The sequence below is a fragment of the Salmo trutta genome, chromosome 3, assembly GCF_901001165.1.
Source record: "Salmo trutta chromosome 3, fSalTru1.1, whole genome shotgun sequence".
NCBI classification, from domain to species: Eukaryota; Metazoa; Chordata; class Actinopteri; order Salmoniformes; family Salmonidae; genus Salmo; species Salmo trutta.
In genome coordinates, this window is record NC_042959.1 from 66,845,765 (window position 1) to 66,869,034 (window position 23,270).

The 23,270-nt window shown below is 45.4% G+C and overlaps 1 protein-coding gene across 1 annotated transcript; it reads left to right on the forward strand.

The window, feature by feature from the left end:
• Positions 1 to 9,496: 9,496 nt before the first annotated feature.
• LOC115184921 (retinol dehydrogenase 12) lies at positions 9,497 to 13,579 on the forward strand. Its single transcript, XM_029745496.1, has 7 exons — positions 9,497 to 9,583; positions 10,535 to 10,669; positions 10,917 to 11,108; positions 11,439 to 11,600; positions 11,689 to 11,808; positions 11,971 to 12,175; positions 12,413 to 13,579. The coding sequence occupies exons 1-7, from the start codon at positions 9,517 to 9,519 to the stop codon at positions 12,516 to 12,518; spliced, it is 987 nt and encodes a 328-aa protein (XP_029601356.1). The 5' UTR covers positions 9,497 to 9,516; the 3' UTR covers positions 12,519 to 13,579.
• The last annotated feature ends 9,691 nt before the right edge of the window (positions 13,580 to 23,270 follow it).

The following is a 23,270-nucleotide window of genomic DNA, read 5'->3' on the forward strand; positions in this document are numbered from 1 at the left end:
ATTCTGTCCGTGGCAGAGAGGAACTGCAAACGGCACTTGTTGCAGTGACTCGCTCTACTGGCCTGAAAAAATTAAGAGTTGCGTTCAGCGTTTCAGGGCTATACATAAACTGCAGAAGAAACTGTGATCTCTTTTTGTCTTTGTACAAGAGTTTACAAAACAGTTTTTCTTGCAACGCCTACTTTGCAGTATCACTGCCTTTATAAAACATATGGGACCGGTTTCCCAGACCCAGATTAATCCTAGTCCTGGACTAAATACACACTTACAATGAAGATTCTCTGTTGAGATTGGTGTTTAATCTAAGACTAGGTATAATATGAGTGTGGGAAACCAGGCCAAAAATACTTTTTTGCACTTTAAGAAAATACCTTCCTTTAAGTAAATTCTTTACAACAGTTTTAAATGGGAACAATCCTCACTTTTTTATGGTCCTGTGTGGCTCAGTTGGTAGAGCATGTCACTTGCAACACCAGGGTTGTGGGTTTGATTCCCACGGGGTTCCAGTACGAGAAAATGTATGCACTCACTACTGTAAATTGCTCTGGATAAGAGCGTCTGCTAAATGACGTAAAATGTAATGGGCCTGGGTTGTTCCTCTACCTGGTGTCGTATGTAGTGCTGCTGGTAGGAGTTGGGGCTCTTGAAGACCTTCAGACAGTAGACACACAGCTGGTTGCATGTCTTTGCATGATTGGTACAGAAGTGGTTGTACACATCAGAAAAGAAAGAAGACCGGTACCGACACACCTTGAAAAGAAGAAGGGATGGGATTTCAGGAAGGTGTGGTTCTGAGAGTAAATGGAGAGGCCAGCATTTATTCTATCCTGTTTAACTGGAGGTGAAAGGTTACCAACCTGGCAAATATAGGGCATCTCTCCTGGTTTGTGGGTGTTCTTCATGTGATGCAGGAACACAGGCTCACTCTCAAACGCCCACTCACAGATCTTACAACAAGCTGCACGGTCAATAGAGAAAACAATCAGAAATCGTCCATCAAATGCAACTTAGTTTTATCATTAAAAAATATATATATCTCTCACAGGATGCATATTTAACAACAGGTGAATATGTAAGTATGGTAATATGTGAGGGCGTACTGGAAGACTGAGTGGGCCCGTGGGCATTCTCCACATGGTACTGGAGCTGGGTGCTGGTAGAGAACTGGCGGAAGCAGTGCTGGCAGGAGGTCAGCTGGTCCACCCATTTAGTCATCTCTGGGTGCTGCTTCATGTGGTCCATCAGCCTGCCGAGCACGCACACACACACACACACACACTTAACATCCTTCCATCAATTGAGATTTGCATAGTTCTAACACTTGAATAAGTGGTCCAGATACTTTTGATTGATACTTCTGTCCCTAAATGTTGTCATTTCAAATCAATTTATGGTCAGCCTGTATGTGTACATACTGTATGTGTGTGTGTGTGTATATATGTGGAGCAGGTGACCCCATCCTCACCTAATGTTGCTATTGGACCTCTTGGGGCAGATTACACATTTGAAGGAGTAGTTCAGCTTGGTGGGCTGGCTGTCGACCAGGGACTGTTGGCCCGCGAAGTGGCCATAGTAGAAATCATCCACTAGCATAACCACCTTAGGCGGAGGGTCTGGGTTGGAGCTGGGAGCCCGTTCTGGCAGGGGGTTCTGAGTGCCACTGCTGCTGGAAGGCCCAGCAGTATTGACCAGGTCTGGACAGCAGAACTGTGAGGGGGGAATTCAATGAGGTTTAAATTGCCATCATGCTCATCATTACTAGTGGTGAATGTTCATGGTTTAATATCTGGAATGTTCTGTGGTGCATATGATTAAGCTTCTTACACACATATGTCCTTGAAGTGCTTCTTGCATTTTGCATTGGGCTCCACATCGGGGGCATATCTTCACCTCCTGATCAACTGTAAAACAAACAGAACAGGGAAACGTTTGCCCGATGTTCTGTTCAGCGACATTTTTACACTTAGAATCAGCGAGGGCATATGATAATGAGCAATAGATCTGATATGGATGTAATTACTGTACCTTTGGTGTTGCCCTGTGTCAGGGGCGTGGCCACGGGTCCATGGGCCTGGCTGTTGCTCTTGACGATCTGCAGAATCTGCGATTGGAGAGCGACTGGGACTTGGTTCCATTTCACTATAGCACAAAGGAAAGCAGGGGATGTTCAACAGATTTCACTATAGATACAAAAGCTGTACTTCTTTGAATCTGGACCCACCCATAAAATAAGAACTTACAAATCTGAGGCTGTGAGGAAGTGTTGAGTAGAGTGGGCCGGGTGCCCATGGTGCTAGCCGTGGTGGTGAGGGGGGCGTGACTGGCCCCGCGGATGGTGAGGGTGGCAGGGATTTGCATAGTGGCAAAGGTGCTGGGCGCCGCCTGCCGTAAAACACCACTGGGGCCAGCAGTGGGCCTAATCTGTGCAGGCTGGGTCACAACCTGAGGCATCCCCATAGACGGAGCAAAGAACTGCCCTCCTGGTCCTACCATAGGAGAGAGGGGGCTGTTAACAAAATGGTGTTACTGTACACCATGTTGTCCAAAATGGCTGCTGTCAATAACTTGCTTCCTGGAGACTTTTCAAAAATGAGTGTTTGGGACCCCTGTATGTCTATCGTAGCTCTGTGAAAACAGCATTGGATAAAGATGATGAAATTAAAGATATAAAGATATACAATTACCAGAGAGTAGGGTGATGGGTCGAATCATCTGGCCTTGCTGTAAATTCAGAACTATCCCCATAGGGTTCTGCCCAGGCCTGACGTTTCGGACCGGGAAACCCTGTGAGATATAGTAATGAGATGAAGTTAAATACATTCTTAAATGCATTCCACCTTGCTGAGCTGAACCAAAGCAGGCCAGAGAAGATCCGTGAGCAGTGATGCAGCCCGTACCTGGGTGAAGTAGATCTGCTGGGCATTGGCCGGGCCGGCACCAGGGTTAACAGCTGTGGGCAGTAGCATGGTGCTCAGACCTGTAGGGGTTTGGATCTGGATCAGCTGTTGTCCCTGGACCATGCCAGATGGCACCAGAGAGGGCATACCAGGGACTCCCGTGGGGACCATAAATTGAGGTAACACCGATGACGACACAGGAGCTGAGGGACACAAAGGAAGGGGGACAACCTAGTGGTTAGTGTCCAGGGCGGGATCTGAACTCCGGTCTACCAAGGGAGAAACCAATGTCTTGACCGTTAGACCAAGAGGACATTCCCCCTTTGCTGAGAATGAAACTGATTTTGAAGTCGTAGGCCTGGGCTACCTCATCACGAGACCATGACTCATGTCTGCTACAACTGCTTCAGCCCTCGGTTCTAAGGGTAGGCCTACTGTATAGTATAATCAGTAGTGTTGCCACTTTAAAAAGGAGCAGCTTGTGCATTCTCTTTAGTTTCTGACTCCGAGGTGTATAACACATTTATAAATACTCCTGTACAATCAAATAATGAAAATCAATTCCTGAGCATTTCCTGTGTTTCTGAAAGTAACGACAGCTGTTTTAACCTTTGGGCAGTGTGCGTTTGAGACACCATGCTTCCCCCAAAACATCAACTCACGTGCTGTAGTGGTGCGCTGCAAGACAGAGGAGGAGGACGGGACTGTGTTGGAAACCATTGCCGGGACACGCTGTGCAGCTGAGGGAGTGAGGGAGGGTATGCTGGGAATTGGAGTCTCTCGGGATGTCGAGGAGACAAAGGAGGCTTCACAGACTGCAGGAAACACACAATGGCATAAACAGCAAGGTACAGTTGAACTACATAAGAATTAGCGTCCATTCTCGTGTTTTTATTTGATCTCACCTAGTATTGATTGTGAGCTCTTTCTTTCAGCTTCTATTCTGTATTTCTTACTTCTATACCATTGATATTGAATATTCCATTGTTGAGGAAAAGCTTGCAAGTAAGCATTTCACTGTACTATTTACCCTTGCTGTATCCTGTACACAGGACAAATAAACTTTGATTTTATTTACATTCACAGCATAGTCCTATGCCAGGGGTGTCAAACTCATTCCATGGAGGACCTAGTGTCTGCTGGTTTTTGGTGTTTCCTTTCAATTAAGACCTAGACAACCAGGTGAGGGGAGTTCCTTACTAAGTACTGACCTTAATTCATCAAGCCAATCGAATCGTACTACACCGGATGTTACGACACTCGTCGGATGTGGCAGGGCTTGCAAACTATTACAGACTACAAAGGGAAGCACAGCCAAGAGCTGCCCAGTGACACGAGCCTACCAGACGAGCTAAATAACTTCTATGCTCGCTTCGAGGCAAGTAACACTGAAACATGCATGAGAGCATCAACTGTTCCGGATGACTGTGTGATCCCGCTCTCCGCAGCCGATGTGAGTAAGACCTATAAACAGGTCAACACTCACAAGGCCGCTGGGCCAGACGGATTACCAGGACGTGTACTCTGATCAAGCGCTGGCCAACTGGCAAGTGTCTTCACTGACATTTTCAACCTGTCCCTGACCGAGTCTGTAATACCAACATGTTTCAAGCAGACACCATAATCCCTGTGCCCAAGAACACTAAGGTAACCTGCCTAAATGACTACAGACCCGTAGCACTCACGTCTGTAGCCATGAAATGCTTTCAAAGTTGGTCATGGCTCACATCAACGCCATCATCCCAGAAACCCTAGACCTACTCCAATTTGCATACCGCACCAACAGATCCACAGATGATGCAATCTCTATTGCACTCCACACTGCCCTTTCCCACCTGGACAAAAGGAACACCTATGTGAGAATGCTATTCATTGACTACAGCTCAGCGTTCAACACCATAGTGCCCTCAAAACTCATCACTAAGCTAAAGACCCTGGGACTAAACAGCTCCCTCTGCAACTAGATCCAAGACTTCCTGACGGGCCGCCCCCAGATGGTAAGGGTAGGTAACAACACATCCGCCACGCTGATTCTCAACATTTTTGCATCACTGCCTGGTATGGCAAATGCTTGGCCTCCGACCGCAAGGCACTTCAGAGGCTAGTGCGTACGGCCCAGCCAAGCTTCCTGCCATCCAGGATCTCTATACCAGGCGGTGTCAGAGGAAGGCCCTAAAAATTGTCAAAGACTCCAGCCACCCTAGTCATAGACTGTTCTCTCTGCTACCGCATGGCAAGCGGTACCGGAGCACCAAGTCTTGGTCCAAGAGGCTTCTAAACAGCTTCTACCCCCAAGCCAGAAGACTCCTGAACAGCTAATCAAATGGCTACCCAGTTATTATCTATGCATAGCCACTTTGACAACCCTACCTGCATGTACATAATTATCTCAATTACCTCGACACCGGTGCCCCCGCACATTGACTCTGTACCGGTACCCCCTGCATATAGCCCTGCTATTGTTATTCACTGCTGCTTAATTATTTATTTGTTTTTCTTATCTCTTACTTTTTATTTTGTAAGTATTTTTTTAAACTGCATCGTTGGTTAAGGGCTAAGGGCTTGTAAGTAAGCATTTCACTGTAAGGTCTACACCTGTTGTATTCGGCGCACGTGACAAATAAAATTGGATTTGATTAATCAAGTACAAGGGAGGAGCGAAAACCCGTAGATACTCAGCTCTCCGTGGAATGAGTTTGACGCATGTCTTATGCTAACAGACTATATGACTGAGTCATTGACCATTCATACATGTTCAGACCATGACAAGGGACGCAGTGATCAGTCCATCACCAAGATGACAGTCAAAAGGGTGTGCCAGTCTGTCTCTGTGGCAATAGTTGGCCAATGGGCATGCTCACCGTTGTCGTTGTCACCCTCTATGAATTCCAACTCCTCCTCCACGTCGTCATACATCTGTTGCCATGGCTCCAGCTCCTCCTCCTCACACTCCATGAATAAATCGCTGTCCATATTGCTGAACGGATCAAATCATGTCTAATAAACAACTAAGACACACTGACTGGTTAAAATGTCTAATGTCATAAGTGTAGATCTATCGCTAGAGAACTATGAACAGTGTCAGAACACCATACAGTACATTAAAAAAGACCATTGTTGCTTGAGTAAATATCAGTATTTTATAAATGTCACGTGTTTGTGTAACTTTTATTTATTTATTTTTTATTTTACCTTTATTTAACTAGGCAAGTCAGTTAAGAAGAACAAATTCTTATTTTCAATGACGGCCTAGGAACAGTGCCTTGTTCAGGGGCAGAAAGACTGATTTTTACCTTGTCAGCTCGGGGATTCAATCTTGCAACCTTTTGGTTACAAGTCCAACGCTCTAACCACTAGACTACCTGCCATAATCTACAGTATTGAAGAAAAAAAAGCCTATTGATTGAATGACAATGTGACTCAGAGACTTGGGTTCAGAAATATAGAAAATCTGTCCAGGATTTAAATAATCTTATCAAAATGCATTTCTAAAGATATAAAAATATATATTCAAGTATTGAATGAAAACATTGCTTCTCTGACAAATTTATGGGGCCATTTAAAAAAAATATATATATACATAATTGAGTTAATCTATTATTCTTCTGTAGCTCATTGTGATAGAATTTCTCGCTAAATGTCCCTGGCAACCACTAGGAAATTTACGAAAGGGGCGGGGGACAAAAATAGTTCTCTACATGCGTTACAGATTTGAGGTGCATGACTCAAATAAAACAGCTGTTCGTTCCGTGAGTCTAACAAGTTATATACATGTATTGCAGAAGACATGATCTCGTAATGCAATAGTCGCATTCCAAAGAGATAAGACCCCCCCACATTTTGGGTAAAATACATTCTGCGTCGGCGTAATGTTACTACTGACTCACAACGTGTAGGCTACGCTATTGATGCCTTTCCACTGTAACGTTTAGCGTGCATATTAGGTATATTTACGGCACAAAAAGATATATTATTTGTGACACACAAACTAAAAGTAAACCATAAACTATTCTAGTTAAATACTTACCCTTTCCAATTCGAAGACAGAACGCTAATAAACTAGAACACACAGAAATTATTCGCGGGCTACATGTTCCCCATTGGAGGCATATTAATCCGCATGAAGGAGACAGACGTTTACCTCTTTCAGCAAATTACATTGGTCAAAACAAAGTTTTGCGTCATTTCCGCTTTAAAATCTGCACTGTGATTGGCTTCCATCTATGTAAAGAAGATAGGCGGAGCAAAGCGTTTCAGGAAACAGGGTTGCCCTAAAACTGCGTTGTTTTCATAACTTACATTCAAAACGTAATTAATTAAATTCAATTAATTTCTAACACGGTCATTAATACTCAAATACATGAAATAGTATTAATTTCAACCAAATTTGTGTCAATACTAATATCCATACACTCACTAAAGGCAAATTAATTGAAGCTGCAAGCAGCCATTTTGTTATATCATGATGCTATTGATAATCCCTTATTCATGACTCAAATTCCATTGCATTACATTGAGCCACTGGACTTCCTCTTTTGCCTTGTGAGAAAAATTACCAGACGCTCGGACCCTGACAAAATGCTGTCTAAATGCAAATACACCTCACACGCGATACAATTTTGGAAACATTTGGAATTTTACTTTCATATAAGCAAGAAATAATTGTTCAAATACAAAAGCTACATTTACTGTGCCATTTAGGAAAGAACATTGCCTCAAACCGAGACTACACTTCCTCCCCTCCAATTTCCAATGGCGCGGAACTGGGGAGGAAGTTTTGTACTTTGGCTGGGGGCTGTTTTTGAAAATTCTGCAGGGTGCAACAATGATGCAAATTTGCTAAAATGCATACAGTAAGTGTATATTTTGTATTTGAAAGATTATTCCACCCTGATGTGAAAGTTAAGTTACAAAGGATTCCAAAACTATCGGAAGTGAAGATTATTAACGTTTCTAAACTTTAAAACAGTGACAGGATTCTAGTTCATTGATCCAGCTGTGGTCCATACTTTCAATTGAGAACTAAATGGCTGGGTTCTCGAGAACTAACTATTGATGTGCTGATTAATGTTACATACTCACATTGCAATTTTATGTTCTCACATTACAATTTTACAGAGTGAACTGTGTGTGTGTGTGCGTGTGTCAAATCAAATAATGTTTTGTTGTTGTCACATGCGCCAAATACAACAGGTGTAGACCTTACTGTGAAATGCTTACTTACCAACAATGCAGTTCAAAAAATAGAGTTAAGAAAATATTTACTAAAAAAATCATAATAATCTTTAAGTAACACAAGAAAATGACATAACAATGTAATGTGTGTGTGAGAGAGAAAGAGAGAAGGGGTCATCATCCAGGATAATTTATTCACTACATGTAGTCCACTCAACAAAACAATGTTACAAAAAGACTGTTTATAGGCTATAGGCCTAGGCTGTCATCAAGGCTACTTTGAAGAATCTCAAATATAAAATATATTTTGATTTGTTTAACTTTTTTGGTTACTACATGATTCCATATGTGCCATTTCATAGTTTTGATGCCTTCACTATTATTCTACAATGTAGAAAATAGTAAAAAATAAAGAAAAAACCCTGGAATGAGTAGGTGTGTCCAAACTTTTGACTGGTGCTTTATTTGGAAATGTGTATGTATATATATATATATATGTGTAATTTTATTCTCTTAGGTTATAGGTTTAGGCTATTGTAACGCTGAATTGACCAGTAATATTGCTGTGAGGTAGCAAACATAACCCATCAGTGCAGCACAGTAGGCATGCTATCTCCCTCTGGTCCCTATACATCAGTGCAGCACAGTAGGCTTGCTATCTCCCTCTGGTCCCTATACATCAGTACAGCACAGTAGGCATGCTATCTCCCTCTGGTCCCTATACATCAGTGCAGCACAGTAGGCATGCTATCTCCCTCTGGTCCCTATACATCAGTACAGCACAGTAGGCATGCTATCTCCCTCTGGTCCCTATACATCAGTGCAGCACAGTAGGCATGCTATCTCCCTCTGGTCCCTATACATTTGATAAAGGACATGTGTTATGCAGCAATAGGTCTTACCTCAAATAGCCTAACCAAACTATCACAGCAGCCTATAAACATAAGGATATTAGCCCGTCATTGTGATGTCAAAGTTTATCATTGTAGGCAGCAGATTAGCCTAAATGGCATGACATGGATATAGACTTTATGCCATATCATGTTCTAGGAATTGTATTCTAGTAAAATGCATTGTTATACAATTCTGTCTATTCATTTGCATTGGTATGTTTACATTTGTTTGCAGCGTTTTCATTCGCTGGACTGGGCTCACTCAGTTCACATCTAGAGATGTAACATAACACTTTGTATTTCGACACCACTGCTGTTCTCGTATTGCCCATGATACATTAGAGAATACGATTGTAATCTCTTCGTAATCTGAAGACGCTAAATCCCTCTATTTAAATTGCTTTAAACCTATGAATAGCCTCGCTCTCAGATGAGAGCATCATAGCCGACAAACATCGTAATATTCCTCGATTAGAACGAGGTGTCTCCCAAGGCTGACGGTATTCGGTCCGTCCACCTATGGGCAGGCTTTTGCCTAGACTACGGATAAAATGTGGGATGAAGTTGATCCGTCTGCGCCTGTTAAGTGTGGTGCTGTCATAGCGGTCACAGTGATCTGTAAGTCATGGCCTTTGTCTTTCATTGTACTATTTGAAGCGTGTTTGTTGCAATGAAATAACCAAGTAAAAAAATATAGAATAGAGTTTGAATTAAATGTGAATGGGGGCAAGGAAATCACTCAGAATATGAAATCTATTTAACGGTTTAAAGAAAAGGCTCAAAAGGTCATTTCCATTCTCTATTATCATTCAACTCGGTTTGTCTTTTTGTCTCTCTTCTTATTGTTTTATTAGAGAGAGCGATAACTTTGTTTTTATTTTGAATATTAAACAGACAATAACAAAATTGGTTGTGTTAATTGTAATTTGTGAAGAACACTTACTAAATTTGCCAGCAGATAATTATGCTCTCTTTGCAGACATCTGTTATTAAGATGTTATCTTGATGTTATTCAATGTTTTTTAACAGTTCTTTATCACAAAAATATCCCAGCTCTTAATATCAAGTGCACAGTTAACTCCTATTCATACATTCCAGGAGCATGTTAAAATGCTCAGAGTTTCTGTCAGTCCACCCAGAAAATGTTGATTTTAAGAGACATACATTGCCTCCTCCAAAAACACATCATCAGCTCAGACATCAGAGCTTCACTGTCAGAGTTCTAGTCCGTATTCCTGGTCGCCATCCTATTTTGCTCTCAAATTAACCCACTACACTCTTAGAAAAAAGGGTTCCAAAAGGGTTCTTTGGCTGTCCCCATACAATAACTATTTTTGGTTCCATGTAGAACCCTTTTAGGTTTTATGTAGAACACTTTTGGGTTACATGTAGAACCCTCTGTGGGTTTGACCCTTTGGGTTCTAAACGGAACCCAAAGGGTTCTACCTGGAAGAAGAACCGAAGAACCCTTTTAGGTTTTAGATAGCACCTTTTTTTCTAAGTGTACAGATTTCAAGCGATAATGTGGGAGGGAATCAATTCTTTCCATGTTGTTTATTGCACCGCCAGGCGTTGTTCTGTTGAGAAAATGGATTGCTGGGGGTGTGTGTCGATCTTCAGTCCAATTACGTGGCAAGACGGTGTTGGTCACCGGTGCCAACACCGGCATTGGCAAGGAAACGTGCCGTGACATGGCACGTAGAGGTATGGCACAATCACATTATGTAGCTATGTACACAATGTCACAAGTGTGTGTGTGTCATACTGTAAAGACACAGTTTGACCTACTTTAAGGCAGGGTGTTAAATTGCTGCCTTCGACCATCCCATCCCAGGAAATGGTTGCAATACTGGGAGCAGGGTACCCTCCTCTTTGGACAGGATGTGCGATGTGGGGGGATGGCGTGTGTTGTGTATTTGTGCCTTCTCTAACTGACTTTGGGGTGCTGTAGGGGCGCGGGTGGTGATGGCATGCCGGGACCTGACACGGGCTGCGAGGGCGGCGGACGAGATTCGTCAGGCCACGGGGAACAGCAACATCGTTGTGCGGCACCTGGACCTGGCCTCTATGTACTCTGTCAGAGAGTTGGCCAAAGAGTTCACTGCCAGTGAGGATCGCCTAGATATACTCATCAACAACGCCGGTGAGCATCAGCAACCACTGGAACAGCCATGTCTGGATGGGAAGCTGGCTCTATGGCTTCAGCAACCACTGGAACAGCCATGTCTGGGCCCAGATTCACAAAACATCTCAGAGGGAAAAGTGCTGATCTAGGATATTTTTTTCTTCCTTTTAGATCATAACGAATAAGATGACATGGACCGGGGGGACCTGATCCTAGATTAACACTCTTACTCTGAGACGCTTTGTTAATACAGGCCTAGAATGGGAAGCTGGCTCTATGGCATTATGACTGATAAGGATGGTTGATTCCAGTTATATAGCGCTTCATCATGATGGTTGTTTCCATCAGGTGTGATGATGTGCCCTAAGTGGCTAACAGAGGACGGCTTCGAGACACAACTGGCTGTCAATCACCTCGGACACTTTCTACTGACCAATCTCCTTCTGGGGAAGCTCAAGAGCTCCGCCCCTAGCCGTGTGGTCAATGTGTCTAGCATTGCACACAAAGGGGGTAAACCGGCCTATTGGACTTTTTTCTACCTTTCCATAATATAGGTGCCATGCAATGTAAAAAACAAAGTCTATTTCCCTACATCTAGGTAAGATCCAGTTTGATGATCTTTTCTTTGCCAAGAGGCCGTACAACTCCCTGGTCAGTTACAGGCAGAGCAAGCTGGCCAACGTGCTATTCTCCAGAGAGCTGGCCAGAAGGTTGAAAGGTAAACAGAAATACCCTCAGTTGTCTTTGGTCTTGTGCACATTTATTACAACCATTACGACAACAATATTGTCACCAATAAGAGTTTTAGTTGACTGTCAGATAGGACTTTTCCCAGACACAGTGTAGAGGTGTAAAACACTGGGATCTGGTCCCCTGGTAGGTACGAGGGTGACGTCCTACAGCCTGCATCCCGGGGTGATCAGGACAGAGCTGACTCGCCACGTGGAGACCTGGTTCCCCATGCTGAGGGCCATCCTGTCAGCCCCCTCCGTGCTCCTCATGAAGACCCCCACCCAGGGTGCCCAGACCTCCATCTACTGTGCTGTCACCCCAGGACTGGAGCACAAGTCTGGCAGCTACTTCAGGTAAGCTCTGTGGTGAAGGTAGTGCTGGATAGGACATGGACATCAAGTATTTTATTGTTTTCAATTGTTGTCAAGGTTGTTTAGCTCCGGTTGTAAAGTGTTATTGGTGTTTGTGTGTGTGTGTGTGTGTGTGTGTGTGTGTGTGTGTGTGTGTGTGTGTGTGTGTGTGTGTGTGTGTGTGTGTGTGTGTGTGTGTGTGTGTGTGTGTGTGTCTGTGTGTGTGTGTGTGTGTCTCAGTGACTGTGCCATGACGGAGACCGCCCCAGAGGGGAGGGATGATGTGGTGGCCAAGAGGCTTTGGAAGGAGAGTGCCCGTCTGGTGGGTTACATAGAAAAAGACTGAACAACCCCCTCCACCTTCAAACTATAGAGAAGACTGAACAACCCCCTCCATCTGAAAACTATAGAGAAGACTGAACAACCCCCTCCACCTTCAAACTATAGAGAAGACTGAACAACCCCCTCCACCTTCAAACTATAGAGAAGACTGAACAACCCCCTCCATCTGAAAACTATAGAGAAGACTGAACAACCCCCTCCATCTGAAAACTATAGAGAAGACTGAACAACCCCCTCCACCTTCAAACTATAGAGAAGACTGAACAACCCCCTCCATCTGAAAACTATAGAGAAGACTGAACAACCCCCTCCACCTTCAAACTATAGAGAAGACTGAACAACCCCCTCCATCTGAAAACTATAGAGAAAGACTGAACAACCCCCTCCACCTTCAAACTATAGAGAAGACTGAACAACCCCCCCATCTTGAAACTATAGAGAAAGACCGAACATCGCCCTCCATCTTCAAACTATAGAGAAAGACCGAACATCGCCCTCCATCTTCAAACTATAGAGAAAGACCGAACATCGCCCTCCATCTTCAAACTATAGAGAAAGACCGAACATCGCCCTCCATCTTCAAACCATAGAGAAAGACTGAACAACCCCCTCCATCTGAAAACTATAGAGAAAGACTGAACAACCCCCTCCATCTGAAAACTATAGAGAAAGACTGAACAACCCCCTCCATCTGAAAACTATAGAGAAAGACTGAACAACCCCCTCCATCTGAAAACTATAGAGAAAGACTGAACAACCCCCTCCATCTGAAAACTGTGAACTCATGAACTTAGGACAGCCCCAACCCTCTCTGACAAACAGCATCAACAGATTGGATGACTGATACCAAGGAATCCTCAAGCCTCTCAATATAAAAAAACCTGTAAGGAGTCTTCAAAAAGACATGCATGGGTGATGTATCGTTACCAGGTTGGGGAGTCCATGCTTACCTTGGACATTGCAGACTGAAAGACTAACAGACCTGTAGGAACTCAACTCAGGACAAAAAGTCCTTTCACCTCACTATGCTGGAGATCAGATATCCAATAAATTATTTGGAGCATCCATCACTAGTCATTCTTGTAGAATTCTGGCCCCTGTTAACACGGACGTCATGTACCCCAACAATCTGAGGTTTAACGGGGGTCATGTACCCCAAAAATCTGAGGTTTAACAGGGGCGCCATGTACCACAAAAATCTGAGGGGGCACAAAGTATGTGAGGATGGCTGGGGGAGTGGTTGGATAATTTAGCAATTTTCAAACACCTGAAACAGCTTTTTCCTACAATCTAGAGCCATCATCATTATGCTTCATTTTATGTTAAAAATATGTATATTTTTCTGCATATCTAAGCATACTTTTTGAACTGTCTGTATCCTCCTGACTGGTGGTTCTGTATCCTCCTGAATGGCTTCTTTATAGCTAGTTGTGAGGTTGGGAAATTGGGAACCTATCTGGGCTAGCTAAAGCCAACTTCAGAAAATTGCTAGGAGGCTATTTATTTTTTTATTTATAAAAACAGGACACATCTGAGGGGGCACGTGCCCCTGTGCCCCCTAGGGGCATTATACCTCTGCCTGATAATATGAATGTCAGTTGAGAGTGTTGTACTTGATAGCTTAGTACATTGGGATGAATATTACACTGGTGATCATGCATTTAACACATTAGTGTCATGTTTATGAAATAAGCAGGTAAATAGTATATTTGATCATTAGAGATTGCAGGTAATTATTGCCAAGTATTCACCTGGTTATTTCCTGAGGGCACTGTAAAAGCATGTTTATCCTAAATGTTCTCTGTTAAGAGTAGTTGTCTTTTAGAATTCACTCCTGAAACAGGAAACTACTGATGGCCATTCCACTTTGTTTTTTTCTTTATTTAACTAGGCCAATGGTAGCTTAGGAACAGTGGGTTAACTGTTCAGAATGACAGATTTGTACCTTGTCAGCTTGGGGATTTGATCTTGCAACCTTTTCGTTGCTAGTCCAATGCTCTAACCACTAGGTTACGCTGCCGCCCCTTTTCAAGGAAGGATCATCTTCAAGGTCATTTTGCAACGTAGCAACGAGGACAGTCTCAAATAAAATGTTAGCTTTGTTTCTGTCGTTACCTTCATTTGAATAACAAAAATGTGTTTTGCATCAAACCTGTATAAATGTGATTCTCTGATTCCATCTGTAAAGGTTTTCTGCCATGCAGTGAGTAGGAGTAACCAGCAGAGGGTAATGTGTCCATTATAATTGAGCCATCAGAGAGCAGTGTAGTCCACTTACCACGCAGTCAGCACCCTACAGCCTCATTCCAGGATTGCCGATACTGAGTAGTAACTGAATTGTTTTAAACTTACTACTCAGGTGTCCTGTCATGTTCCCAATGAATCATATTTTTACAATGGTGACAACCAACCTCTCAAATATAATTTCTCAATAGCCAATATTGTTCCAAGCAGTTCACATCCAGAGACCCATAAAAAGTGTGAAATTGTTTTGTATTGTGGGAAAGCGGGTTCATTTCATAAGCTATGGTTGTCTAAAAATATCAGTGTCAGAGAAATTATTTTACAACAAGTGCTTTGAAATAAAGAAGCTGAGACACACACTATACCACCATAAGTATATGACATTCATAGTGTCTAATAGACTCTACTATAAGGGTTTGGAATAATGTTAGGAGTCAGTAAACATGCTGTCTTTATAGACCTAATGGTTCAGTAGACATGCTGTCCTTATAGAGCTAATGGTTCAGTATACATGCTGTCCTTATATACCTAATGGTTCAGTAGACATGCTGTCCTTATAGGCCTAATGGTTCAGTATACATGCTGTCCTTATAGACCTAATGGTTCAGTAGACATGCTGTGGTTATAGGTCTAATGGTTCACTAGACATGCTGTCCTTATATACCTAATGGTTCAGTAGACATGCTGTCCTTATAGACCTAATGGTTCAGTAGACATGCTGTCCTTATAGGCCTAATGGTTCAGTATACATGCTGTCCTTATAGACCTAATGGTTCAGTAGACATGCTGTGGTTATAGGTCTAATGGTTCACTAGACATGCTGTCCTTATATACCTAATGGTTCAGTAGACATGCTGTCCTTATAGACCTAATGGTTTAGTAGACATGCTGTCCTTATAGGCCTAATGGTTCAGTATACATGCTGTCCTTATAGACCTAATGGTTCAGTAGACATGCTGTGGTTATAGGTCTAATGGTTCACTAGACATGCTGTCCTTATATACCTAATGGTTCAGTAGATATGCTGTCCTTATAGGCCTAATGGTTCAGTAGACATGCTGTCCTTATAGGCCTAATGTTTCAGTAGACATGCTGTCCTTATAGGCCTAATGTTTCAGTAGACATGCTGTCCTTATAGGCCTAATGGTTCAGTAGACATGCTGTCCTTATAGGCCTAATGGTTCAGTAGACATGCTGTCCTTATAGGCCTAATGGTTCAGTAGACATGCTGTCCTTATATACCTGATGTTTCAGTAGACATGTTGTCCTTATAGGCCTAATGGTTCAGTAGACATGCTGTCCTTATAGACCTAATGGTTCAGTAGACATGCTGTCCTTATAGGCCTAATGGTTCAGTATACATGCTGTCCTTATAGGCCTAATGGTTCAGTAGACATGCTGTCCTTATAGGCCTAATGTTTCAGTAGACATGCTATCCTTATAGGCCTAATGGTTCAGTAGACATGCTGTCCTTATAGACCTAATGGTTCAGTAGACATGCTGTCCTTATAGGCCTAATGGTTCAGTAGACATGCTGTCCTTATAGGCCTAATGGTTCAGTAGACATGCTGTCCTTATAGGCCTAATGGTTCAGTAGACATGCTGTCCTTATAGACCTAATGGTTCAGTAGACATGCTGTCCTTATAGGCCTAATGGTTCAGTATACATGCTGTCCTTATAGGCCTAATGGTTCAGTAGACATGCTGTCCTTATAGAGCTAATGGTTCAGTAGACATGCTGTCCTTATAGGCCTAATGGTTCAGTAGACATGCTGTCCTTATAGACCTAATGGTTCAGTAGACATGCTGTCCTTATAGACCTAATGGTTCAGTAGACATGCTGTCCTTATAGACCTAATGGTTCTGTAGACATGCTGTCCTTATAGGCCTAATGGTTCAGTAGACATGCTGTCCTTATAGACCTAATGGTTCAGTAGACATGCTGTCCTTATAGGCCTAATGGTTCAGTAGACATGCTGTCCTTATAGGCCTAATGGTTCAGTAGACATGCTGTCCTTATAGACCTAATGGTTCAGTAGACATGCTGTCCTTATAGACCTAATGGTTCAGTAGACATGCTGTCCTTATATACCTAATGGTTCAGTAGACATGCTGTCCTTATAGGCCTAATGGTTCAGTAGACATGCTGTCCTTATAGGCCTAATGGTTCAGTAGACATGCTGTCCTTATAGGCCTAATGGTTCAGTAGACATGCTGTCCTTATAGGCCTAATGGTGAAGACCCTTGAACTGAGAGTCAGTAAGCAGATGACAGCTCTGTCTTCCACTAAAGAGCTGATCTTATTAAGCTATAGCAGAGACTTATGACAGCAACATGTGACCTCTCACGGCTGGTAAGTAAACAGCAACTTAGAGAAGTCACATGTTACAGAATGTCACAGGTCAGGGGTAGGACAAACATCGCTAAGGTTTCCACATAGACTGATCTTATTGCTAAAATTGATGAAAATCAAAAAATGTACATACAAGTTCCCCTAAATGTTAGTTGGGAAAAGACCAGCTATCTCTTTGACAACCTCTGTCCTGTAGAGTCTGCGAGCTATACTCAGTTGAATATCGACTCATCTGGACTGCCACTGGAGACACTGTAAAAGCTATTATCTTTTATATCCATTGGACATTACATTCCCAATGCCACTATTCTCAGACATATCGAACATCCTCATTCAGGACCCTGGACAGAAAGACCCACATACCTTAATGGCCTGGATCAATGACTGAGTGCCAGGGTGGAGTCTCTCAACACACACACACACACACACACATACACACACACACACACACACACACACACACACACACACACACACACACACACACACACACACACACACACACACACACACACACACACACACACACACACACAAAGGCTTGAAAAGCCTGGAATGGGATAATGCATCGTGTTGGTGTGGGAACATTGATCAGGCCAGACAGTCTGGGTATTAGTGGAGGTAATGGGTACGGCACCAGCCTTCCTCTTTATTTTTTTATCATTTTTTTATCATTTTTACAAACTCCTGTCTCCCCCCTATCATACCCCTGTCTCCCCCCCTATCATACCCCTGTCTCCCCCCTATCATACCCCTGTCTCCCCCCTATCATACCCCTGTCTCCCCCTGTCATACCCCTGTCTCCCCCCTATCATACCCCTGTCTCCCCCCTATCATACCCCTGTCTCCCCCCTGTCATACCCCTGTCTCCCCCCTGTCATACCCCTGTCTCCCCCTATCATACCCCTGTCTCCCCCCTATCATACTCCTGTCTCCCCCCTATCATACTCCTGTCTCCCCCCCTATCATACCCCTGTCTCCCCCCTATCATACCCCTGTCTCCCCCTGTCATACCCGTCTCCCCCCTGTCATACCCCTGTCTCCCCCCCTATCATACCCCTGTCTCCCCCCGATCATACCCCTGTCTCCCCCCTATCATACCCCTGTCTTCCCCCTGTCATACCCCTGTCTCCCCCCTATCATACCCCTGTCTCCCCCCTATCATACCCCTGTCTCCCCCCTATCATACCCCTGTCTCCCCCCTATCATACTCCTGTCTCCCCCTATCATACCCCTGTCTCCCCCTATCATACCCCTGTCTCCCCCCTGTCATACCCCGTCCCCCCCCCTGTCATAACCCTGTCTCCCCCCTATCATACCCCCTGTCTCCCCCTATCATAACCCCTGTCTCCCCCCTATCATAACCCCTGTCTCCCCCCTATCATACCCCTGTCTCCCCCTGTCATACCCCGTCTCCCCCCCTGTCATACCCCGTCTCCCCCTATCATAACCCCTGTCTCCCCCCTATCATACCCCTGTCTCCCCCCTATCATACCCCTGTCTCCCCCCTATCATACCCCTGTCTCCCCCCTGTCATACCCGTCTCCCCCCCTGTCATACCCCGTCCTCCCCCCCTAGTCATACCCCTGTCTCCCCCCTATCATATACCCCTGTCTCTCCCCCCTATCATACCCCTGTCTCCCCCCTATCATACCCCTGTCTCTCCCCCTATCATACCCCTGTCTCCCCCTATCATACCCCTGTCTCCCCCCTATCATACCCCTGTCTCCCCCCCTGTCATACCCCTGTCTCCCCCCTATCATACCCCTGTCTCCCCCCTATCATACCCCTGTCTCCCCCCTATCATACCCCTGTCTCCCCCCTATCATACCGCTGTCTCCCCCCTATCATACCCCTGTCTCCCCCCTGTCAACAGAGTGATGGCCTCCTTTTTTGATTTTCATATAGGCTTGCTTCCCCATTGTCCTTGGAAGAAAATATAGTTGAGCACTTTCTACCCTCATCTACAATCACCTTTCATTCAGGCAAGAAGGTGTATGCCCCAGTCTGTCTGTCTGTCTGTCTGTCTGTCTGTCTGTCTGTCTGTCTGTCTGTCTGTCTGTCTGTCTGTCTGTCTGTCTGTCTGTCTGTCTGTCTGTCTGTCTGTCTGTCTGTCTGTCTATCAGTCTGTAGGGTCTGTCTGTCTGTCTGTCTGTCTGTCTGTCTGTCTGTCTGTCTGTCTGTCTGTCTGTCTGTCTGTCTGTCTGTCTGTAGGGTCTGTCTGTCTGTCTGTCTGTCTGTCTGTCTGTCTGTCTGTCTGTCTGTCTGTCAGTCTGTAGGGTGTCTGTCTATCTGCAGGCATCCCCTCAACAGTTCTATCTCTCCAGGGAGAGAAGCCAACAACATCAGGAGGACCCCAGAGCCCGGCTAGCAGCTGTGGCAATAAAACACGTGTTAGTCTAATTAGCAGCGCTAGCACAGCTGTGTTGAAGATGACAAAGGTTGACAGCACAGGGCGCCTCCTCTCGTGAAACTGTGCCTATATTTTTGGTTTAATGGTTTAAATGGTTCTAATGGTTTAAAACCATGTTATTCCCTTCATAACATTATATCTATATCCACATGGAAATGACACATTATGTCATCAATTTGGCAAAAATAAAGCAACGTTTATTTACTGTTAATGCCTTTTCCCCCCAGTATGGGATACAAACGCCGAGAACTGTTGTCAAACATGCTCTGTGGTTATGTTCCATGATCTGTGTGAAACATTTCAGGAGACTTTTCAACTCTATTGCTGAGTGAATGGATGATCACCACAGGCATCAGTGTGGTGCACTTTGTCAAGAGAGAAGACGAGGGGGCAAGGGTGACTACTAAACACAGTGACTGAGTGTTTCACCAGAGAGGGTATGGGCAGAGGAATGTGTGATTATGACTGAACTCGATGCTAATGATGGCTAGTGACGCACTTTACCCGGCACGGTGAAAGGAGCACTGGGCTACTCAGACAGGGACTAGTGAATAGGACACGTCGTTATGGCCAACCCCAGCCCTTGTTATGCTGACCCGGGGGTCCCTGTTGTTCTCCTCACACACACACACACCATTTTCTTCCCAGGGAAATGGTGTGTGTAGCACTTTAGGAAGGGCCAGTCTTCACTGTTGGTCTGGCCGTGGGAGTCTATTCAACCCCAGTCTTCACTGTTGGTCTGGCCGTGGGAGTCTTATTCAACCCCAGTCTTCACTGTTGGCCTGGCCGTGGGAGTCTATTCAACCCCAGTCTTCACTGTTGGCCTGGCCATGGGAGTCTTATTCAACCCCAGTCTTCAATGTTGGCCTGGCCGTGGGAGTCTATTCAACCCCAGTCTTCACTGTTGGTCTGGCCGTGGGAGTCTTATTCAACCCCAGTCTTCACTGTTGGCCTGGCCGTGGGAGTCTATTCAACCCCAGTCTTCACTGTTGGCCTGGCCGTGGGAGTCTTATTCAACCCCAGTCTTCAATGTTGGCCTGGCCGTGGGAGTCTATTCAACCCCAGTCTTCACTGTTGGTCTGGCCGTGGGAGTCTTATTCAACCCCAGGCTTCACTGTTGGCCTGGCCGTGGGAGTCTATTCAACCCCAGTCTTCACTGTTGGCCTGGCCGTGGGAGTCTATTCAACCCCAGTCTTCACTGTTGGTCTGGCCGTGGGAGTCTTATTCAACCCCAGGCTTCACTGTTGGCCTGGCCGTGGGAGTCTTATTCAACCCCAGTCTTCACTGTTGGCCTGGCCGTGGGAGTCTATTCAACCCCAGTCTTCACTGTTGGCCTGGCCGTGGGAGTCTTATTCAACCCCAGTCTTCACTGTTGGCCTGGCCGTGGGAGTCTATTCAACCCCAGTCTTCACTCTTGGTCTGGCCGTGGGAGTCTATTCAACCCCAGTCTTCACTGTTGGCCTGGCCGTGGGAGTCTTATTCAACCCCAGTCTTCACTGTTGGCCTGGCCGTGGGAGTCTATTCAACCCCAGTCTTCACTGTTGGTCTGGCCGTGGGAGTCTTATTCAACCCCAGTCTTCACTGTTGGCCTGGCCGTGGGAGTCTATTCAACCCCAGTCTTCACTGTTGGTCTGGCCGTGGGAGTCTTATTCAACCCCAGTCTTCACTGTTGGCCTGGCCGTGGGAGTCTTATTCAACCCCAGTCTTCACTGTTGGTCTGGCCGTGGGAGTCTTATTCAACCCCAGTCTTCACTGTTGGCCTGGCCGTGGGAGTCTTATTCAACCCCAGTCTTCACTGTTGGCCTGGCCGTGGGAGTCTATTCAACCCCAGTCTTCACTGTTGGCCTGGCCGTGGGAGTCTTATTCAACCCCAGTCTTCACTGTTGGTCTGGCCGTGGGAGTCTTATTCAACCCCAGTCTTCACTGTTGGCCTGGCCGTGGGAGTCTTATTCAACCCCAGTCTTCACTGTTGGCCTGGCCGTGGGAGTCTTATTCAACCCCAGTCTTCACTGTCGGTCTGGCCGTGGGAGTCTATTCAACCCCAGTCTTCACTGTTGGCCTGGCCGTGGGAGTCTTATTCAACCCCAGTCTTCACTGTTGGCCTGGCCGTGGGAGTCTTATTCAACCCCAGTCTTCACTGTTGGCCTGGCCGTGGGAGTCTTATTCAACCCCAGTCTTCACTGTTGGCCTGGCCATGGGAGTCTTATTCAACCCCAGTCTTCACTGTTGGCCTGGCCATGGGAGTCTATTCAACCCCAGTCTTCACTGGCCCTCAGAGGGGCCTGGGCTGTGCTAAATAGCCTGGCTATCTGGGCAACACTGACTCATGGCTGGAATGCTGGTATGTTCAACAATAGTGCTACATGGCAGAGGCTTTCATGTCTCTGAAGTAGCATGGCCTGGAAGCACCATTGTCTACTACCCCATAGCTCATCCCCCAGGCAGGGGCTGGCTGATATGCAGTCTCTACCCACTGAAGTGGTCATCTTTCTGGCTAAGTCATTTACAAGCTCCCCTCCCATCCACCCCCTCTAACCCCCAAGCCATGCAAAACAGAGGGCTAGAACTTATTGAAGGCTAGTAAAACTAGCCAGGGGACAGAGAGACGGTAAGAGGAACAGTGTGTCTATGTATGTATGGTGCTTTGACAACACAAGTGCACTTGTCATGCAAATAAAGCACTTTGAATTTGAAGCAGAGGGAAAGAAAGATAGAACGAAAGAAATGGAGAGGAGGAAAAAATAAATGGAGAGGAGGAAAAAATAAATGGAGAGGAGGAAAAAAGAAATGGAGAGGAGGAAAAAAGAAATGGAGAGGAGGAAAAAAGAAATGGAGAGGAGGAAAAAAGAAATGGAGAGGAGGAAAAAAGAAAGCAAAACCGGAGAGCAGGAGAGAAAAAGGGGTGGGGCCTCCTGGGTAGAGGGGGAAATCCTTTCATCTCAGTGGAGAGTTTCAAGACAGCAATGGGAGAGAACAACAGGGTCTGTGTTTGAAATGGTGTCCAGAGAGGTGTGATTTAGGTGACTGATCGATGTCGCAGTGCTGCTATTCAGTCCTAGAGCAGGTCACCAGATCAACCCCTTAAAGGCGAATGAGTGTGCTCGCATACTCCCTTAAAAGACCTTCGTTTGAAAATCGAGAAAAAAGCGGCAATAGTACTGTTTTTCCATTTTGAGACGCTGTAGGCAATATACACTTCCTCAAAATAGTCTGAATTAATCTAAGATAACCCATCCCTTCCCCATGTCTACCCCCATGTCTACCCCTCCCCTCCCCATGTCTACCCCTCCCCATGTCTATCCCTCCTCTCCCGATGTCTACCCCTCCATTTCCTGTCTACCCCTCCCCTCCCCATGTCTACCCCTCCCCTCCCCATGTCTACCCCTCCCCTCCCTATGCTTCCCCTCCCCTCCCCATGTCTACCCCTCCCCTCCCTATGTCTTCCCCTCCCCTCCCCATGTCTACCCCTCCCCTCCCCATGTCTACCCCTCCCCTCCCCTCCCCATGTCTACCCCTCCCCTCCCCATGTCTACCCCTCCCCTCCCCATGTCTACCCCTCCCCTCCCCATGTCTACCCCTCCCTCCCCTCCCCATGTCTACCCCTCCCCTCCCATGTCTACCCCTCCCTCCCCATGTCTACCCCTCCCCTCCCCATGTCTACCCCTCCCTCCCCATGTCTACCCCTCCCCTCCCTATGTCTACCCCTCCCCTCCCCATGTCTACCCCTCCCCCTCCCTATGTCTACC